The 21,627-nt window shown below is 43.6% G+C and overlaps 1 protein-coding gene across 1 annotated transcript; it reads right to left on the bottom strand.

The window, feature by feature from the left end:
- Positions 1-1,384: 1,384 nt before the first annotated feature.
- GOT1 (glutamic-oxaloacetic transaminase 1) lies at positions 1,385-21,487 on the bottom strand. The gene is made up of 9 exons (XM_070432544.1): positions 21,290-21,487; positions 12,198-12,379; positions 8,243-8,366; positions 7,677-7,789; positions 7,453-7,557; positions 5,456-5,606; positions 5,205-5,370; positions 4,341-4,483; positions 1,385-2,157 (listed from the first exon to the last, which is right to left on the bottom strand). The coding sequence occupies exons 1-9, from the start codon at positions 21,405-21,407 to the stop codon at positions 2,018-2,020; spliced, it is 1,242 nt and encodes a 413-aa protein (XP_070288645.1). The 5' UTR covers positions 21,408-21,487; the 3' UTR covers positions 1,385-2,017.
- Between the last annotated feature and the right edge of the window lie 140 nt (positions 21,488-21,627).

Raw genomic sequence — 21,627 nt, 5'->3', positions numbered from 1 at the left:
AGGAAAGAAGCACTAAGACAATAATTATTTGTGGAATCCATGTGATGCATGAGGCACTGGTGGGTGCCTTCCAAGCTCAAGATCTTTCTTGGGAGGAACACAAAGAGTTGGGGTGGGGGGAAGGGAGGAGCTTCACATGGAAAAGCAAAAACTAGGAATAACAACTGCTACTTCAAATATTTGTAAGGTCATCAATTAGAAGTGCCAGTGGACTTGGTATCTGTGGTTTGAAGGACGCAAGGAAGGGAACCAGGGGAGTAGGACAGACGAAGACCAAAATCTGAATCAAGGTAAATGATCTCTTTAAGGTACTCCATCAATAGAATGGGATGCTTCACCAAGTAGTGAAAGAATCTCGCTCTCCCCCTACCTCCCCCTCACCCCCGCCCCCTTAAAAATGAACAGGTCAGGGACAATATGGCAGAGACTATAGCTCTGAGAGAGGCTGGAGTTAATGACTTCTAAGACACCAATCAGCCCTCAAGACTGTAGGATTTTATATCAACTCAAAGGCACATTAGGGGCAGATACTGTTAAAATAACTAGAATTATCTTTCAATATTTTCAAACTCAAGACTCAAATTCTACAGAACTGTATGGGGAGAGTTCCTTGGACTCTCTGGAAAATGTGATCTATGTTCAAGTGGCTCTAATTGACTAGGAGGTGCTCCACTGCATTGGGTGGGGCTGTGTTCTAGAATCACCCTGAGTGATGTCAACCCTTCTAGGAATCCATGAAGTCCAAGGTCTTAAGTGATATAAGACAGCTGGCCTCTGAAGGACAAGTCCAGAAAACTGGCAAAGAGCTGGGGTGCAAAGCGTTCACCAATGGTAAGCCTGTTACAAGAACACATTAGGTTTTCTTTAGCAACTAGAACATCCCTCTATAGCATTCTTTTTTTTAATATATATTTTTATTGATTTCAGAAAGAAAGAGGGAGAGAAACATCGATGAGAGAGAATCATTGACTACCTCCTGCATGCCCTCTACTGGGGATCAAGCCCACAACCGGGCATGTGTCCGTGACCAGAATCGAACCCGGGACCCTTCAGTCCGCAAGAAAACCCACTATCCACTAAGCCAAACTGGCTAGGGCTCTATAGCATTCTTTTTTTTATATATATTTTATTGATTTTTTACAGAGAGGAAGGGAGAGGGATAGTTAGAAACATCGATGAGAGAGAAGCATTGATCAGCTGCCTCCTGCACACCCCCCACTGGGGATATGCCTGCAACCAAGGTACATGCCCTTGACCGGAATCGAACCTGGGACCCTTCAGTCCCCAGGCCGACACTCTATCCAGAGAGCCAAACCGGCCAGGGCTATAGCATTCATTTTAAGCCATGGGTTACAACCTATTGGTGGATACAAAATCAATTACATAGAGTCTCAATCAGCACTTTTATTTCTTTAGTGAAATGGAACATAACAGAATAGAATGGACTAGAAAATATCAGAATGCACTGCATGTAGCAAGAGTATATACTGTTTTGTGAAACTTTTAGTTAACTGTGTGCATGTGATGTAAATATATTTTGTACCTTGGCTGCCCTAAAGAACTAAAGCTTAGGGCTAGGGACACAACCATGCAGAAAGAGCAGGGACACAGGCACTCTGGGTAGAGGTGATGAGTTTTGCTGACAGCCAACACCCACAATTACACATGGCTCTCAGACAACTTGATCTTTGGGACTAGACTTTGAACAGAGTCAAGCAACACATAGAAGCACACAAGTGACACAGGCAAGGGAGCAAGGTATCTACAGCTCATGATCAAAGTACCGTTTTATTCTTCTTAAACAGAAAGCTTAATTTGCTCTGGCCTTCAGAAAGGCTCTAACCCAGGCCTGCATCTCTTTTCAAGGGATGTTCTCTTCAAGCGGGGCCAACCTCACCAGAGCAGCCTTTTGGTCTTGCAATAGTCTGATCCATGATGTATACAACTAGACTTGTGCAGGCAGGGAACACACTCGACAGAGGGCCGCTTTGGTGGTGCTGGTTTCAGTGGTACCTCTTTACTTGATTTTGGTGACTGCTTCATGGATGGAGGTGGCCACATAATCTAGGTTTTTGGTGGTTAAGCCACACATGTTGATCCGACCACTTGGCAGCAGATAGATGTGCTTTTCACTGACCAGATATTCAACTTGCTTGGCTGTTGAAAACAAAAAGAGATAGAATCAGAGTAGTAGGAATCCTTTAAGCCTCAGCAACTCCATGACAATTTTAGTTTTCCTTCTTTGCCTCGTAATACAGAGAAGAAAACCCAAAGGAGCTATTTTGTCCAATTGTACACAGGGAAAAATCCTCAATTGATTCTGAAAACTAGTCGTATTAGCTGACTTTCTAATCCCCAAGAAGTTTAATAGCGCTCCTCCTCATAGGAATTTTAATCTGGGACTATCTCCCAACCAAACCTTGTACATCCCATTCACAGAACACGCTATCAACTGAAACAACCCTCAGACTTCAGAACATTCCATTGATACGAAAAACGGGTTATGAAGTGCTTCCTTCGTCTCTTCCTTAACCTGAATTTGCTTAACCCTGAGCACCTAGAAGCAACCTCCCTTGGACATTTCATTTTCACAGTACATTGTACAAGGCCCCATGCATGAGAGGAGCTGGATAAATGTTGTGTGCATGAACCAACGGGCTGGAAACCTGCAGACACCTCTCTGATCTGACATGTCTTAGCTCTCTCATTCAAACATAAACAGGAGCACTTTCCCATGTGTTTGCATAACTTCTCATGGATAGAGCAGGTAGGGACTGCCTGTACTTCGTTTATGCCACAATCTCTAGAGCTTTTTTGCTTTGTTGCAAGGCCATGAGAGAATTTCAACCGATTGTTGTCTAGTTTGTACCCTTAAGACACCATCATTTGAGGGAATGGGATAATAATTGTTATGGATTGAATGTTTGTGTCACTCCAAAATGCAGGTGGAAACCCTAACCCCAATGTGATGGTATTGGGAGGTGGAGCCTTTGGCTGGTGATTAGGTTCAATGAGGCCATGAGGGTGGAGCCCCATAATGGGAGTAGTGCCCTCATGAGAGACTAAAGAGAGCGTGCTCTCTCACCATTATGTGAGCATGAAGCAAGAACACAGCCACCAGCAGGCCAAGCAGAGAAACCCCACCAGGCCCTGACCATGCTGGCACCCTGACCTCAGACTTCCCAGCCTCCAGAGCTGTGAGAAATACATTTCTGTTGTTTAAGCCACCCAGTCTGTATTTTGTTATAGCAGCGCAAACTAAGATGGGAACAAAATCATAATAATCAGGAGCAAACCCTGTGCCAGCCAGTGTTCTAAGCACTTTATATTAACTCAGTTCATCTTTTTAAAAATTGATTTAGGAAGAGGAGAGAGAGAGAGAGAGAGAGAGAGAGAGAGAGAGAGAGAGAGAGAGAGAGATGGCATTCTGGTAGCCCTGGTTTATAGTAACTTCCAGGACCTTGATGTCCCAATTACTACCAAGCCAGGCACACAAGTTCCACATGCAGGTGAGTGGCCATGTCTGCAACACATGGCCTGGCCAGTGGGTGCTTGGGAATAACTTATTAAATGAATGATCCCTCTATCACTGGAAGGGACAGCCAATTGCAAATAGGCCTACTGACGGCTGACCAAGATCATTCAAGGCTACCCACTGGACATTCAATCATCTTTTAATTCCAACTACCAATCTAAGTTTTTATTTATGACATGGAAAGGTAACTTTGTAACCTCTTTTTTGAGGGCAATGCTTAAGAGACTAGGAAAGACCGGTTAAGAAATTATGTCCCTGCCCAGCCAGGTGGCTCAGCTGGTTGGGGGGTTAGCCTGCACCAAAAAGATTGCAGGTTCAATCCCCAGTCAAGGCACATACAGGAGGCAACTGACTGATGTTTCTCACATCAATGTTTCTTTCTACTCTCTCACTCCCTTCCTCTCTCTCTAAAAAAAAGTCAATTAGGTCCCTGTATAATCATATGTAATATTCATATTTAGGACTAAGGAAGAGCCAAAGGGTACCTAAGCATTTATAACAGACCTTTCATAAATCAAGGCTCCAAGCCATAAACCTTGTTACGTCCCAGCTGGCTCTGAGCCACTTCCCAGCCCACAAAAATGAAAATATCTTAATTATGGGACACAGGACAGACCACAATCATGCTCTTCTGAGACCCAGGGAGTTCAAGAGATGGATGGGACACACTGAGAAAACCTAACTTGTTCTGGTCTAAAGTTCTCGATGACCAATTAGGCAACAGCTAATGGAGCCAAGTCCAAGGACACTGACTGAGAGGAGTGCTGGTTCCAATAGTGAGCATTTGGGGGTGGGGAGCACTTACTGTTCAACCCTGTGAAGCTGAACATTCCAATTTGCTCAGTGATGTGGTTCCAGGTTCCAGGGGTCTTGAGGGCCTCTAGTCGTGCCCTGAGTTCAGATCTCATGGTCAGAATCCGGTCAGCCATTGTCTTCACATTACCTTTCCTGAGTGGACAGTAACATAAATACCAATAATACATGAAAACACAGATGTTTAAAAACCACAATTCAATCTATAAGCTGAAAATGGGACTACCACTTGCCTGTTATGGTATGTGGGTGCCTGGATGGGGGATATACAGGCCAAAGAGATACGGTTACCAGGCAGAAGGAATGGAATATATTCACTGATGGAGCTCAGTTCTAGTCTTGGGTATACTAGCTGTAATACCACCTATGTTTAAACTCAGACTTCACCTAGGTGCTGATCTAGACAGAATGATATATTTTATCAGGACTCATTAAATAGAGATTGCAGATTTAGCTACTATATAAAAATTACTGTTTCAAATAAGATAAAATATATGTAACGTTAAGAATGAAGAGCCCCCAAATTGTCACACTAACTTGAAGTTGGATATTCTATCCTATCAGGAATTCCTTCCTGTTTCCCCACTTTAAGGGGACAAAGCCTAGATGGTGGGAGAGTGGGGGAAACTTGCATTTATTCGAGTGTCCCTTCCTATGTTCCCAGTGCTTGTGAGGCACGAGTGTTGTGTTATGCACATGAGAGTAGGTGGCAGCCCTATTTCATAGAAATATCTGAGATTCAAAGAGGCTGAAGTAATTATGTCTTGCCTCCGCTAAAATAAGAGGAAGAGATAGTTAAATGTAATGGGGCACTTACTGTTCTGCAACCCCTTGCCCATCAGGTTGAGTCCCTTACCATTCCTTAAAGAGCTCGGGGTTAGAGAGGGTAGTGGCCACGATCCGTGCTCCCTGAGCAGGGGGATTGGACCAAGTGATTCGCACAATCTTCTCCATCTGGGAAAGGACCCGCTGCATGCTATCAGGTTCTTTCGCAACCACGGTCAGATTCCCCACACGCTCATCTGGAGAAAGAGACGGGAATTAGCCTTGGTGGCCCTGATGGGGGCAGGGGTGGAGGGTGGGGCTGCAACTCAGGAGAGCACTCACTGTAGAGCCCAAAGTTTTTGGAGAAGGACTGGGCACAGAAGAGCTCGAATCCTTCAGACACAAAATAGCGAATGGCCCAGGCATCTTTCTCTAGGTTTCCAGATGCGAAGCCCTGATAGGCTGAGTCAAAGAAGGGAAACAGAAACCGGCGCTGCGAGGAAGGAAAGTGAGTCAGGCAGGACATCCTTCAGGAACCAACCTCAGACACTGGCTTTTCATCCCCAACTGTTTCTGGAAGGAATTTCTAAAACTATCCATTTCTCCTCTCTCTCTCTTTTCTGCATCCAATCACCACTTTACATCTCTATTTCTCTGTTCAGCTAAACACCAACCCCTAAATCTAACAATTTTGGTAAACCTTGTTTTTTCAAGTGTATCGCCCCAGAGCATCATGATGCTGCCTTGCCAACAGGGCTTAGGGATGGAGGCATGGAGGCAGTGTCTGACCTACATTGGCAGATTCTTTCCCATGAATTTCTGGTGTGATAAGCTTAGTCAAATGTCAGCTTGGTATCCCCAGGGCCTCTTCATAACTTCAGGGCTATTCTACTGGACAAGTACACTGCATACTCTCTAGTCTTATCACTCCGGTCTCCTCAAAGGGCTCCCCACATTGAACTTGCTCCTCCTCTGGGCTCACTCTCTATGTGGGCACCACCTCCCTGATCCCAACCATCCAAGCCAGCGACTAAGGTGCATCCTCCTGTCCTGCCTCTGCAACTCATCCCTCACATCCAATCACCCTCCCAGTCCTATCACTCCTGTCTCCTGGGAGCTCTAGAATCCTTTCACATCTGTCAATGCCATCTACTTCACCCAGGTCCCCATCAGCTCCTACCTGGATTATAACAATAGCCCCCTAACTACTCTCCCAGCCTGTCTAATCTGGACTCCCTCTGATCCATTCCCTGCCATGTAGCCAAGGTGACTTGAAGACAATGCACAACTGATCATGTCACTCCATGACATCAAAGGTTTTCATGGCTCCTCATTGCCCTCAGAATGAAGTCAGTGCCGCAGCACAGGCTCTGGTCCCCATTTACCTCTCTAGCCTCATGACTCACATTCCCCCAAAGCCCTTGGAATCTAGGCCAGGAATTACTTTCACTTCCTTAAACGGGCCATGACCTCTACACCTTGGGTTTTGGCCATGCTCTTCCCCTTACAGGGGACATTCCTGCCCCTCCAGCCCCCACCTGTCCTCATCCTTCAAGTTTCAACATGGAAACCACTTCCAGGAAGGTTTCTTCTGCCATACCACCCCTCCCCCATCCTCCCCCCCCCCCCCCCCGCCCCCCACACACACACATACTTCCCAAAGTCCGGTCTATGTGCCTCTCTATAACCCCACCAACAAAACTGTCTCACGTGGCTGTTTCCCCAAACAGGCTGTGTATGCTCTTTGAGGGCAGCTTTGTTCACTAGTATATCCCCATGCTGCCAGTCATATAAGTTTCCCAGTGAGTATTTTTTAAACACCTTAATAAAGAACATATGTACACTTTAAACTAGAAATTCCAATCTAGAAAGTTACCCCAAAGAAATAACACAATGGAGATTTATTACATAATTGTTCATAAGAGCAAGAAACCTGAGATCTTAATGTCCATCAACCAATTTAGTCAATCCCTATGTGACATGTCCATGCATGGGAAACAATGCTACAAAACATTTAATGACATGTAAGGGAGTTCAAATCAAAGACAAAGTATGTTATAAAATGGTCTAGACAAAATAATCCTGCCTTTGTAAAACAGATATGTTTATATGTGTAACTACACTAAAAAAAAAACAACAACAAAAATACACCTTACATTCTGCACCAAAATATTGACAGTGGTTTCCTTTGGATAACAGGATTTACAGTTAATATTTATTTTCTTCTTCAGGCTTTTCTCCACTTACATATTCTCCAGTAAATAGGCATGGCTTCTGAACACATTCAATGTTAATACAGACTACTTGTTAAGAGAGGCTCTGGAAAGGCAGTTAGTTACCTTCATGACGGAGGCGATCTCCTTCCACTGCTCTGGAGTTGGGTCTGTTCCAGTTGGGTTGTGTGCACAGGCATGGAGGACAAAGATGGAGAACTCAGGAGCATTCTGAGGAAAGGGAAGCTACATCAGCTTGGACACAAGCAGGACTCTCTTGCTTATCAACTGATCCAAAAACTTTTCCCTGCTCCCTATGGCTCTGCTTACTTTATCATCTCATCACCCACCTCCAGATCATTCAGGAAACCCTGGAGGTCAAGTCCTCTCTTCGTTGCATCCCAATAGTGATAGGACCGAATGTCTTTAAATCCAGCGGCAGTAAACACAGCATTATGATTCTCTGCAAGCAAAGGGGTAAAAATGTAAATGGTTTTATAATCACAGGAGGTGTAATTGTAAAGGACACAGGTCAACTTCCAGGGCCCTGGAATGTCCACTGGGTGACATCGAGGTGAGGAGTTAAGAATGGTTGTAACCAAAAACAAATTCAACCAGGCTTCTTCATGCTAAACTTATATCCTAATGGTCCCTATATAGCTACATTCTATGCCTCCTCTGGGAAGTTTTAACACACATGAAAACATAAGTCTACCAAGAGTCTTGGGAAAAAGTATTCCTAATGTGAATTTAAGCATCATATTACGCGTGTCCTGCCAAAATCCACTGATGAAGCCATTCCTAAATGTCAGGTGATCCAGGGCTGGATTACATTTTCTGGGTAAACAGTGAGAATCATGAGGATAATTGCCCCTAGTTTCTTTGTTTCTCCTCTTAATACACCTAAAGAACTCACCCCAGGTTGGTGAGGATACATAGATGGGCGTGTCCTTGTTGTTTGTTCCATTGTACCATCGCGCTAAGAACTCGGCTCCGATTCGAAGTGCACCTGTTCCCCCCAAAGACTGCACACCTCCTACCTGAAAGAGAAGAAGCAGGGTCACTGGTTGATAATGGGGAAGTCAGAAAATATCGGGAAAAATACAGTAATGATGAGCATTTACTTTGTGCCTGCTCTATGCTAAGCCCTTAAATGTACTGTCTCATCACACCTCACACCTACATGAAGAAGATACTGTAATTTGCCCATGTTTACAAATGTGGAAATGGAGGCTGAGAACTGAAGCACATTGCTCAAAGTTACCAACTATGAGCATTAGGGAAGTCTGAAGTCTGACTCTGGAGGGAGCTTCCCTTCTGAATACAGAAGAAGAGAACATACCTAGGCCACATCAGAGTGTGCCCTGGAGGGCACACCCTCAATCCCTTTGATACCCATCCCAAGATCAAAACTGCCCTCCAGCAGAAGCCTGGAAAATAATGTTCCAGCTTGCCATTGACATCAATCTGAATACTGCTTTCTCCTTCCATAATGCAGGCTTAGGAATCCTTAGACATATATTCTAATGAAACAAAGGTGACATGTGAATACTACTTTCTCTCCTTGAGCTTCATCTCATCTTAAAATGACCTCACGGGGCAATAATGAAAGTCCTAAGTTTTACCATTTACCAAATACCTTCACATACATTCTTTTTTTTATCCTTATACAATCCCATGAAATAAGTTCTAGATCCCAAATTTACATGAGGAAACTGATTCAGAGAAGTGGCTTGCCAAAGAAGACACAGGTGGTGAGTAGCAGAGCTGAACATCAACCCAGGTCTTCTCACTCTAGTCACTAAGCCATTGTTGTTCTGCCTCTATATCTTTGATTTTGCCCTTTCATGATTTAAACAAGGTTTTGGCATAACTCTTTCAGTAGAGAAATGTTATAAATTACATGTTGCTTACTATGTCTATAGGATTAAGGAGAAAGAAAGGAAGAGTACATGGAAAAGCCTATCTAAATAAAAGGAAGGACACATATCAACCTAAAATCAGTGGCAACCTCTGTGGAGGGGCCTCGGCTATGGAGAATAGTGGTCTAAGGGACTGTGGCCTAACCTGTAAGTTGTCTTTTATTTACTTATTTATTTATTTTAAATATATTTTATTGATTGTTTACAGAGAGGAAGGGAGAGGAATAGAGAGTTAGAAACATCGATGAGAGAGAAACATCGATCAGCTGCCTCTTGCACACCCCCTCCTGGGGATGTGCCCGCAACCAAGGTACATGCCCTTGACCGGAATCGAACCTGGGACCCATCAGTCCGCAGGCCAATGCTCTATCCACTGAGCCATACCGGTTAGGGCTGTAAGTTGTCTTTTAAAAATAAAAATGTCTTCATGTATTATTTGTAAAATTTTTAAATAATTTTTTTTTTAAATATATGGTGGTGTCTAGGACCTTCTCTAAAATAATTCAGCTTTGGCAGGGCAGTGGGAGGTATACAAGATTGACCAAATACAAATCATTGTTGAAGCTAGGTGATGGATGCATGGAGGTTTGCTCATTATACTGTTTTATCTATTGTTGTAGATATTTGAAATTTTCTATGATAAAATGGTTTAAAAAGCCCACTGGTGTGGCTCTGTGGTTGAACATCAACCTATGAACCAGGAGGTGACGGTTCGATTCCCGGTCAGGGCACATGCCCAGGTTGTGGGCTCGATCCCCAGTAGGGGGTGTGCAGGAGGTAGCCGATCAATGATTCTCTCTCATCACTGATATTTCTATCTCTCTTCCTCTCCCTTCCTCTCTGAAATCAATAAAAAAATATTTTTAAAAAAGAAAATATGAAATGCACTGGACTAAGAGGGAGGGCTATGTTCCACAAGTAACAGCCCCAAGTCTTACAGCATTAAGTGATCAATAATGGGGAGTGTTGGGCAAAGGAATAAGTGTCTGCCCAACACAGTTAATAAATGTGTAAGAATGTACAGTCTTAGGAGAAGAAACTCCCCAACACAGAATCTCTGCTTTCATTTGTTAACAGAATTCCAACTATCAACAGCACCTCAGAAAGAATCCCCAGTTGCCAAAATTCCCCACTTCCAAACTTTATCAAGACACTCCTCTCCCTCTATGGAAACACTGGATTGTCAGAGCAGTGTCCCAATGCCACCCATAATCTCTAAACTCTTCCAATTCTACCCGTATTATCCTTCAGTTCCTTGAAGTGAGTCACCCTAATTAAGTTAATTACTTGCCTAATCACCGACCTGGAGCCTCACTGCCTTCTGATACACATAATAATGTGCCCCTGTGTAACCTTCACTAGACCCTGCAGTCCTGTTTATCAGAGCATATAGGTAACAGCATGTGGGGATAAATCAGGTGTCTCCAAGATGTGGTCCCTTCCACTCATGAGGGCACACTAGACAATGGCCCAGGGGAGCGATAAGGGCCGCTGGTTTAAATTGCATAATATCTAACTGAGCTATTGCAAAAACCTGAGCTCTTTCCCTTCCTACGCACCCAGCCAAGTTTATCTTCTTCCAACACTTTTATTGGGTAACTCCTCTGCTCAAACCTTCAGGTGGCTTCTCCTGCCCGGGCTGCTAAAACCAGCCTGCCTGATCAGATAGGTCTCTTTACATAGAGGCCTGCTTACCTCTTACCTCTGGCCCTGAACTCCCACTACTTCAGACAAATACCTCCCTCTGTACCTTGTGGTTCTCAATCCGGCTGTACTTTGGAATCACCTAGAGGGCTATTAAAAATATGCCCGTTGCCTGGCTGGCATGGCTCAGTAGTTGAACACCAACCTATGAACCAGGAAGTCACGGTCCAATTACTGGTCAGTGCATATGCTTGGGTTGCAGGATCAATCCCCAGTGTGGGATGTGCAGGAGGCAGCTGATCGAAGATTCTCTCTCATCATTGATATTTCTATCTCTCTCTCCCTCTCCTCTCTGAAATCAATAAAAATATACTGAATTTTTTTTAAAAAAATTTGTTTTAAATGCCCATGAAGGGAAGGTAGTAAAAGGGCAGGATAGGGTGGTACCCTCCAAGATTCTGATTTAACTGGCCTGGTGTTGGGTCCAGCCATCAGTATATTTTTAAAAAATCCCCAGGTTATACTAATGTAGCCAGTGTTGAAAACCAGTGTTGTAGTCTCATTTCCCAAGGTTCAGTGGAAGTCTCATCTTTGGCCATCACCAGCCTCCTCCTCCTCTGAATCCCTACAACACTGGGAATCTCCACCAAACAACTTCCTGCCACACAGAGCCTCTCTCATTGGCTGCTTCCAAATGTGCTCCTCTTCCAAGGGTCTCTAGTTATACACAGACTATGTACCAGGAAGCACTGAAATGAGAGAAGCTGAGACCAAGGCTAGAAGAATAAAAGGATACAGTAAAACTGATAGGATCTTCAGAGAGCATCTAGACTAGTGGTTCTTGAACTTTTGGGGGCCACAGACTCCTTTCGAAAATCTGATAAAAGCCTTATGAGACCAGGAGCCACAAACTAGTCTTTCGGTAACACGTAGATGAGTCATAGGGGCCAGAGGGGTAAGTGATTTGCCTATGGTCAAAAAGAGTGGCAGAGCTGGATCCAGACCCTAGTCTTTTGATAAATCCATTAAATTCCCTTAGCTTGGCATTTCCTCTGACTGCTTCAAACCCAGTAGCTGAAATGTGATAATCAATTGGGCAAAAGTAAACCATTGAAGAAGCTGTGCTTTATACAAAAGCACGTTATTTGCACTATCAGGTTCCTGAGGTCACACTACTTAAACCCTGATTCATCGACAGTTCAATAGACATAACACCTAACATTTTAAAACAACTTGAATTTTCAACCTCTTTTTCACCTTCACAGTTCCTAAAGAGAAAATATATATCCTCATCCAAAAACTCACCCGCTTCTCCTTTATTGCCGGGCTGTCATCCCCGAGGGCAAGGCAGGAAGCATGGGTCCGGAACTCCGGTAGGCCCAGGATTGGCAGATACTCGTGGTTTAGGTTACTGTCGTTAGCAATCTTCTGCTCCACCTTTCTCACTACAGGCAAAACCCAGGGCTGGGAGTCATCCGTGCGATAAGCTAGAACATGGAAAAGAGTTACATAAGGGACTTATATGAGGCTTTGTCCAAATAAGAGTTTGGAACTATGAACAGGGAAAATTCTATCACCATCTGATCAAAACAAACTAAAGTTCAGGAAGTGACTGCCCGCTTTGGGCCAAGCACTGGGCTAGGTGCTGGGCAAGTAGAAAGACAGACATGGTTCCTATCCTTACAGAACTTATAGTTCTTAAATTTATGATCACCGAAAAATAGAATGTTAAAATAAAACTGGGACATCAGAGCCTGATGGAGTGAGAGAATGCATGTGAAAGCACTCAGCGAACTAAAATGATATATCTTACAAATGCTATGTCAGTATTACTAGTGCACTGAGGTCTCTATAGCCATTGACCCACCAATCTGCTTCTTTCTGTATCGCCCCAAGAGACTTCCAGAAAAAGGCTAGGTGCTACTTCAGATGAAAGCTGCACCTTCAAACATAAACATGCAGAGAGAGGGGTGTGAAAGGAGACCCACCTCCTCCTCCTGTCCCATACGAACAGAAATGGGACAAATGACAAGCAAACGCCCTGTGACTGAAGATTCCAACAACTGGTTACACAATCACTCAACAGCCCACTGAAACACATCTGCGTCCTCTCTCTGTGTTCTGACATCAGTCAGTGTTTACCATTTTAACTGTCCCTCCCACTTCATGTGCTTCACACTTTTATTGATCTAAATGCATCTATTTCATAACCTTTAATCTTGCTTACAATCAAATTTCTAAGCACTTCTACACTAAAAGTATTTTTTGTCCACTTTGAGTTATCCTATAACTGATCCCCCCCCGCCTTTATACTACCCTATGCTTATTTGGGGATTATGGCTTTAGAGGGCAGCTGTTCTGGCTTGCACCCAAGCCCGTGATCTCTCTGAGTAGGATTCCTGCTGGGGCCATTTGCCTCTCTGCTTGAATGTTTAGGTCTCCAACAAGCCTATACTTTTGCAAGTGATTTTGAAACTGAAAATTTTAGAGTAGTTCTGATTAACTGGGTTGATTTCTGCCCAATATCAATCCCTAACTTTTTAAAAAAATCACTTTGTGGGGTGGTTGATATTATTTACTGAACAACACATGTTGATTATACAAAATTTTAAAAAGCCCAGAAAGTAAATAATAAACATTATGATTAACATGTAATCCCAGCACTCAAAGATAAGGAGTATGAAAATTTTGGTATACAACCTTATAAGCTTTATTTTACATGACTATATTCTTTTATAAAACATGAATCAGATTGTATATAGAATTTTCAATGTGCTTTTTTCCACTTATCAAAAAACTAATTGTCGCCGAAACTGGTTTGGCTCAGTGGATAGAGCGTCGGCCTGCGGACTGGAAGGTCCCAGGTTCGATTCCGGTCAAGGGCATGTACCTGGGTTGCAGGCACATCTCCAGTAGGAGATATGCAGGAGGCGGCTGATCAATGTTTCTCTCTCATCGATGTTTCTGACTATCTCTCTCCCTTCCTCTCTGTAAAAAATCAATAAAATATATTTAAAAAAAAACAAAAAACTAATTGTCATGAACTATTCTTCTAATAGGTGATATATTCACATGCCCTCATCCCATCTTTATCCTCCATTTAACCTAGTTCCAAATACTCTCACTCCATGAATAAACTGTTCTTAATTTCTTTTTGTAGAAAAGAAAAAAAAGTTTCTTTTTTCCAGAACTTCCCTATGCACATACAAGGAAATACAGCTATGTCCCCCCTCTTTTCACACAAAAGGTAACATATACCATAATATACAGTTTTGTTTCTTGCTTTTTCCACTTGAAGATCTTTTTATATCTGTGCATACAATGTTTTTGTTCTTTTCTACAGCACAAAACTGATGAGTGTACCATAATTTGTTTTGCCGGTCTCTTGTTGATGAACATTTGAGTTGTTTCTAATCTTTGGCTATTACAAAACTTCAGTGAACAACCTTGTACATACGTCATCTTACACGTGTGCAAATATATCTGTTAGATGCAAGGTTGAAATGGTAAAGTGGGCTGAGAAATATGTGCATTTGTTGTTTTTGACAGGCATGTCCAAATTGTCCTCCATCAGAATGTTATCAGTTTACATTCCTACCATCAACATATAAGACTGTCTGCTTCCCCACACAGCCTCACTGAGTGGTGTGTTCGTTGTTTTTTTTGCCAATGTGAGAATGCAAATAGAATCTCAGAGTAGTTTTAATTTGCATATCTCTTATTATAAAGGCAAGTGGGCATTTTTCAAATATATATGAGCAATTTATAGCACAATTTTAGTGGCTAGACAATATTTGTAAATTGTATGTTTTAAATAAATAAAATGAGATAAAGAAAAAGCCACAGTACTATTGCTCTTACCAGTATTGTATACTCTGTGCAACTCTTAAGAAATACTTAATGCAACTGGTGTCAGGGAGGCAGTGTGTCTATATTGTGACAAAAGAGAAATTGGCCAATTTAAACCTCCCTTTCCTCCTTCATTGCTGTTTCCCCAGGTTCCGTTCCAGATGTATTCCCAATGTCTCACCTAAATGGCCTAATGAGGCAGAACTGCAGATTCCTCTTGGGTGACTGGAGCATTATCAACAACCACTGTTCCTGCTGCCCAAGGGATTTTATTCCTGTTTCTGGACTAATAAGTTTCTCACCCATTTTTTTATTCTCTCATTCACCTTACAAGGATGTACTGAATCTATCATGGACCAGGCATTGACTAGAAGTAGCTACACAAAGATGGATAAGATAAAATAAAACACTGCTCTCTAGAAAACATAGAACATAGAGCCATTAATTCTCCTGTGAGGGGTCAGGGGAGATTGTGCAGACAATGAGGTATGAAGGGGTGTAAAAGATAAAGAAAGACAAGCATTCCGCACAGAGAGAACACTGGCAAAGTCCAAAAGGCTTGGAGAGATGTTTTGGAGGATCTGCATTTTCATGATTGGAATGGAGGAATACCAACGAGTGGTTCAAAGAGTCTTGGAGTCTCTTCTAGAAGGAACTTCATTTCACTGGGCAAACCACTGAAAGCATTTAAGCAAGAGAGTGACATGGAGCCCTAGCTGGTTTGGCTCAGTGGATATAGCGTCAGCCTGCGGACTGAGGGATCCCAGGTTCGGTTCCGGTCAAGGGGGCACATGCCCAGGTTGTGGGCTTGGTCCCCGGTATGGGACATGCAGGAGGCAGCCCATTAATGATTCTCTCTCATCACTGATGTTTCTCTCTCTCTCTCTCTCTCTCCCTCTCCCTTCCTCTCTGAAATTAATGAAAATATATTTTTAAAAAAGAGAGAGACAGAGAGAGAGTGACATGGACAGCTGTAATAGGATCATTTGACTGACACGATAGAAAATAACTGGAGAGGAGGATGGAGGCAGATAATCAAGCCAGGAGGTTACTGCAATAATCCCAAAGGAAAATAATGAGGTCTTGAATTAAGGAGCAACAGAAGGGATAAAGAAAAGGAGAGATAATTAAAAAAAGATTTATGCGGTAAAAAAGACAGAAGGTAACAACCTGTAGAGAGCGCCTGGGAAGGCACATGGGCATTTCTTTAATTATTGTCAGCTGAATCCAGTGGTGTTGGCAAAGCCACATCCTGGAAACATGCTTTGCCAGAAACAGGAGTGTTGTCAGCATGACCTTCAGCCCAGGTGCCAGGGGGTGGGTTTTGTTATTTAAATCCAGCCAAGCACCAGGAATGAATACTACTCGGGCCAATCCAAGAATGAACATAATCTCCTTTGTCTTAACTTTTAGTAAAACTTCCTGGTTTTTGCTGTATAAAATAAACATGCTGTATTGGCTCTGGGTCCCTGTCTCTCCATCAGAGGACAGTGGTCCCACTGGCCCCAGCTTTTTCCTTCCATCTCTGTGTCTGTCTCTTTCTTTCATTTTCTCAATCCCCAGCAGCCCCTACTCAGGAACCAGACCGCTCTCTAGCCATGCTGGATGCGGAGAAAAGAGAAATATTTACAGTAACCAAGTAAATAGATATAGGATCCAGGAAAGGGTCCCTGATGACTCCAAAGTCTCTCTCTAGGGATAATGATTGAATCTATTATCTGGTGGAGTTGACCAAGACATAGCACATATGGGGAAGAAAAAAAAGAAAAGGTTGAGAGGAAGGTGAAAATGATGAGTTGTGTTTTAAACATGTTGCATTTGAGGTGGTTGTAGGACAGACTCAGCAAACTATAGCAAATGTGGGTCTGGTTTTCAGGGAAGTTCAGGATATAAAGAAGCCAAAGCCATTGTAATAACAAGGACCTACTGAATACTTAGCACATACGAGGGACCATGCCAAATGCTTTACTTTTTACTCTCAATTCTTGTAACAACTCACAATATAGATACTGTGATCCCTATTTTAGGGGTCTAGAAACTGAGACCAGAAAAGCTAAATAAATTTTCCAAGATCACAAGGTCTGTAAGAACCAGACTGTCATACTTAATCCATGTGTCTTTTTTAAGAATAACAGATGTATAGAAAAAGCCCAAAGCAAGCAGGTCCCAGAGGACTGTGCGAGTGGCCTTTTTATCAGCATGCTCCCACCTCCATGCAGCATTGCTGTTATCCCTGGGTAGAAACCCTTTTAGAGGAGTCACACAGGTTTCAGGTGAGTCCAGCAGTCTTGCTTTCCAGATGAAAAGGGACAAAATAGAGAACTAAAAGATGAAACCATCACCTCTCCTCCTCCTAAGATTTCCACTTCCTTTACCCATTTCCACTCAAGAGCCCATGCAGATATGCCTCTAAGCCCCTTCTCCCACAGAGGTTCTGGGGAAAGGGCCAGGGGTACTCAGAAACACCTAATATAGCACATCTCTCCAATAATTTTATCTGAAGATGCCAGAACCCACATTAAAAATGACAACAAATATTAAAGTAAGTACAGTTTGGAACAAAAGAAAGCTAAGTTTACATGACAAACGGACTGGAGTCCATGAGGAAATGTCTTGCTTCAGGCTGGACCCATGTCTCCCCAGCTGAAAGCCATTTGTCTGAAACTTTGAGAAGCAGTAAAACTGTCAACTCAGAAAACATCATACTGATCAGTAGAAAATGCTCTGCTCTAACTATAAGGAAACTATGCAAATTGTCATAGCAAAAAGAAACTCTCTGGAGAAATAATCTGCAAGTAGCAACTAGCTAATGAGATTATGGTTGCAATTTATTCAAAACATGTCCAACATCACTAGAACTTGAGCTGGATAACCGCCATTGGGCTTTAGCTTAACTCGGAGGAAAAAGAGTTAAGTGACTCAAAATCAGTGACTAATTACATTTCCTTCACAAAGAAGATATTGTGGGATGAGTATACAGCTAGGACATACAAAGGCTGAAAAGAGACTTCTTATTCTACTTTACTTTATTTAGACCCTTATCATCCACACCTGTCATCCACAAAAAAGGTCACAGTAATCATCAAAAATAACATTTATATAACACTTTATTTACATATCACATTTCATCGTTATTCATTTAATCCTCAGTCAACGGAAGAGGCCAGTAACATTATTATGCTAACCTAAAGTCAGGAAATATGCTAGTGAATCTTAAGAGTAGAATTTTAGAGAAAGGGCATTCTGCCCTGCCTCCTCATTTCACCAAGTAAGTCTGTTAAATAACCCATCCAAGATCATGTCACTGAATCTGTACCCAAGTCTCCTGGCTCTTTCCACTACAGTGCACTGACTGCCTCTGGAGCACCTGAAAGTACCCAAAACAGAGGAGGGAGCAGAGACCCAGGAGTGTGAGAGACCTGGCCTAGAATCCCAGCTCCACACCACCAATGGCCATATAACTTGCCTGCTTCATCAGTAATAGTAACGACCCTCCAGCGTCATTGTAAGCATGAAATTAGATTAAATGCAAAAATCATCCTATATAATAAAAGCCCAGGGACCATAACGGCGTAAACCATAACGGCGTAAAACCAGAACAACCACTCAACCAGTCGCTATGAGGTGCACTGACCACCTCTCGGTCCCTCCCCCGTCTCCACCCCTGGCCCACAGGCTCCGATTGCTGGATGGCAAACGGGGAACCCTGGTAGGTTGCAGCAGGGTGGGACTGAGGACTGGTGAGGGGAACCAGGTGGGTGGCGGCGGTGGGGCGGGACTGGGGACTGGTGAGCAGGCGGAAGATAGCCCTGATCACAGGCTAGGTCTAGGGACCCTACCCACACACGATTTCGTGCACTGGGCCTCTAGTTTGCTCATAGTAAGGAGGTGAAGTTCCTGGGTTCCTAGAAAACATGACAAAGACACTGTCACAGTTGAAGTGAACTTCTGAGCTGCAGACTATGCATCTGAGCTAATCACAACTGGTCTGGGCTGGGAGGGTGCTTTTTCTCTGCACGAGCACTTTACTTCTGAACCAATGCCAGGAACTTTCATTTTGCAGTTCTTGAACTGAAAATTTTTATTCAACATTTTTTGTGACCCACCAAAGAAATGCCAAAACAATAACAGCAATAGCTAATCCTTACATAACTCCTACTTATGTGCCAGAAACTGTTCTGTGTACTTTAGATGTATGTAATCCTCATAAAAACTCTGTAAGACAATTCAAAGGTAACGGAGTCAATAAAATCTGAGGTTTTAAAATATATATTTAGATCAACATCAATATTAGTTCATCACCATATATCTGGCCCTAAGAAATACTTGGAAGTTTGGATTGGATTTAAATAAGAGGGTGAATGGTACCCACTTTAATTCAATTCAAGGCAATCTTTCGATGTTTCTCCCACTCTGCTGCCTGCTAGAAATATCACTTTTCATTTTGTGGATGAAACTCCGTAGTATTGATTTAAAAATGCTTTCTTATGAAAAATGTCAAACATATACAAAATTTCAAGAATAACATAATGGATGCCCATGTACCCATTTCCCAGCTTCAACAAATTACCAGCTTCAACAAACCCTCACTTTTTAATGGCTTTTTCTAACCCCTCCCCCATAATCTTTGGTGAAGTCTTTTTAACAGGTCATATGCACAGACATAAGCAGTCACAGTGGGAAGCCTGATTCTGAACCACCTTCCTGCCACCCTCTGCTACAAAACAGTCCAACTGTCTGTTTTTAAAAGTTTTACTCCTTTGCCCAGCCGGTGTGGCTCAGTGGTTGAGCACCAACCTATGAACCAGGAGATTTGATTCCCAGGCATGGTCAGTGTTAGGTTTGATTGAGCAATTGAATTGATACCCCTCCCCCAGGAACTGGCATTTCAGATCATTGAACTATGGACAGTCCCTTTGCTGAAGACATTTCACTTGTGGTGACCACATTCCATTATCCCCCTCCGCGTATGCATAAAGAGGTCTCCGCCCAGAAAAAGCCCCTTTAAAAGCCGCTGACTCCGTCACTGGGTGCTGGAGGCATCCAGACTCAGCCACCTGGTGTGCGGATGATTGAATAAATGAATAAATTCATAATCCCTTACCACTCTGACCTCCTGTGTTCCTCCTTCAGGACCGAACAGTCAGAGCACATGCCCAGGTTGTGGGTTCCATCCCCAGAGGGGGGCCTGCTGGAAGCAGCCAATCAATGATTCTCTCTCACCTTTGATGTTTCCATCTCTCTCTCCCTCTCCCTTCCTCTCTGAAATTATATATATATATATATATATATATATATATATATATATATATATATATATATTTTACTCCTTTTAGTAAAGTCTGTTCCCTAGCATAGAACATCACCCTATTCATTTTCTTCTTCCTGGCTGGACTCTGTATGTGGTCCAGAAAGTGCGTGGAGTTTCAAACATCCAAACGACAGTTGATAGAAATAAAAATTTCACCAGAGAAGATTAAAGTTAAAGGAATTTAAGAGGCACTTAGAGTCCAAATCTTTTTCTTGGCAGAAGAAGAAAACTGAGGCCCATGCTCTGAACTGTTCAAAGTCCAAGAAATACAAGCAAGAAAGGAAGGCAAGGATGTGTAGAAAATGAGTTTCTAATGCCTTTCCACCCTCTCTACTCCTTTCCTACCACTTCTAAACGGCGGGAACATTCTTCCCAGGTCCCCCCAGGGAGCATTAACCTGCCACAGAAGCATTTTCCATCTCTTTTATCTCACTTAACACCTACTTCTTGAAGGCAAAACAAAGCCTGTCTTCAACACCCCCTACACACACACACACACACACAGGGGAAAGTACCTGACTGATACCTGGTAGCCACTCACATATTTACCGGCTCAGAACAAAGCTCCCCAGGGCTGAGTTCTCCCTTGTCCATTTCCCATCTACAGGACTCCAAGCCCAGCAGGCTTCCTATCTTACCCTCTTCTCCCTACAATCTCTGGCCGCCCACTTCTTACGAAGTGAAGAATGTAGTATAAAGAACACGGAACAGCCCTAGCTGATTTGGCTCAATGGATGGAGCCTCAGCCTGCGGACTGAAGGGTCCCGGTTCAATTCTGGCCAAGGGCACAAGCCTGGGTTGCGGGCTCGATCCCCAGCAGGGGGCGTGCAGGAGGCAGCCGATCGGTGATTCTCTCTCATCATTGATGTTCCTATCTCTCTCTCCCTCTCCCTTTAAAATCAATAAAATATATATTTTTTTAAGAAGAACACGGAACGGGGATTGGGAAAACTGAGCTAGTGTCCTGGCCGCTACCTCTGTTCTGTGTGACCTTGGACACATCTCCCTTTGCCAGGGGCTCCTATACCCATGTGTAAAATAAGCAGGTTGAACTAAGCCTCCATGATCTTGCCCCTCCGCGGCCCCTACCCCAGTGCCAAGCTGGCCTCCGCCTCTCCCTCCCACAGTCCCCACAGTCCCGGTTAGGTCCGCTCCGCTCCCCGGGCAACTCACGCGCCTGGGCACGGCATCTTTACCTCCCACTCCCAGGTTGACCTTGCGGGCACGGCATCTTTACCTCCCACTCCCAGGTTGACCTTGCGGGGGTCCGGATCCTCCCGGTAGTCGGCAGTGAGCTTAAAGACCAGGACCGGCGGGGCCTGCGGAACTTCGGCAAACACTGACGGAGGCGCCATGGCGAGAGAGCTGGAGTCCGTGAGGCTGGAGCCGCTCGGTGTGGTTCAGCCGCGCCGGCTGGAGGAGACTCTCACCTTCAACTAGCCAGCGGGGCGGGCCCGCGGCCTCCAATGGTCGAGCCGCGTCCGGAGCTTGGCAACGCGGTTAGCCAATCGCCAGCTTCTGACGCACAAGACGTTATTAGCCAATCCAAGAAGAGAATCTGATAGGCGGCATAAT

This window comes from Myotis yumanensis, unplaced genomic scaffold, assembly GCF_028538775.1.
Source record: "Myotis yumanensis isolate MYYU_CA2020_CCGP unplaced genomic scaffold, mMyoYum1.0.hap1 SCAF_13, whole genome shotgun sequence".
NCBI classification, from domain to species: Eukaryota; Metazoa; Chordata; class Mammalia; order Chiroptera; family Vespertilionidae; genus Myotis; species Myotis yumanensis.
Note: the sequence above shows the minus strand (reverse complement) of the source record. Positions and strands in the feature narration are given on the sequence as shown.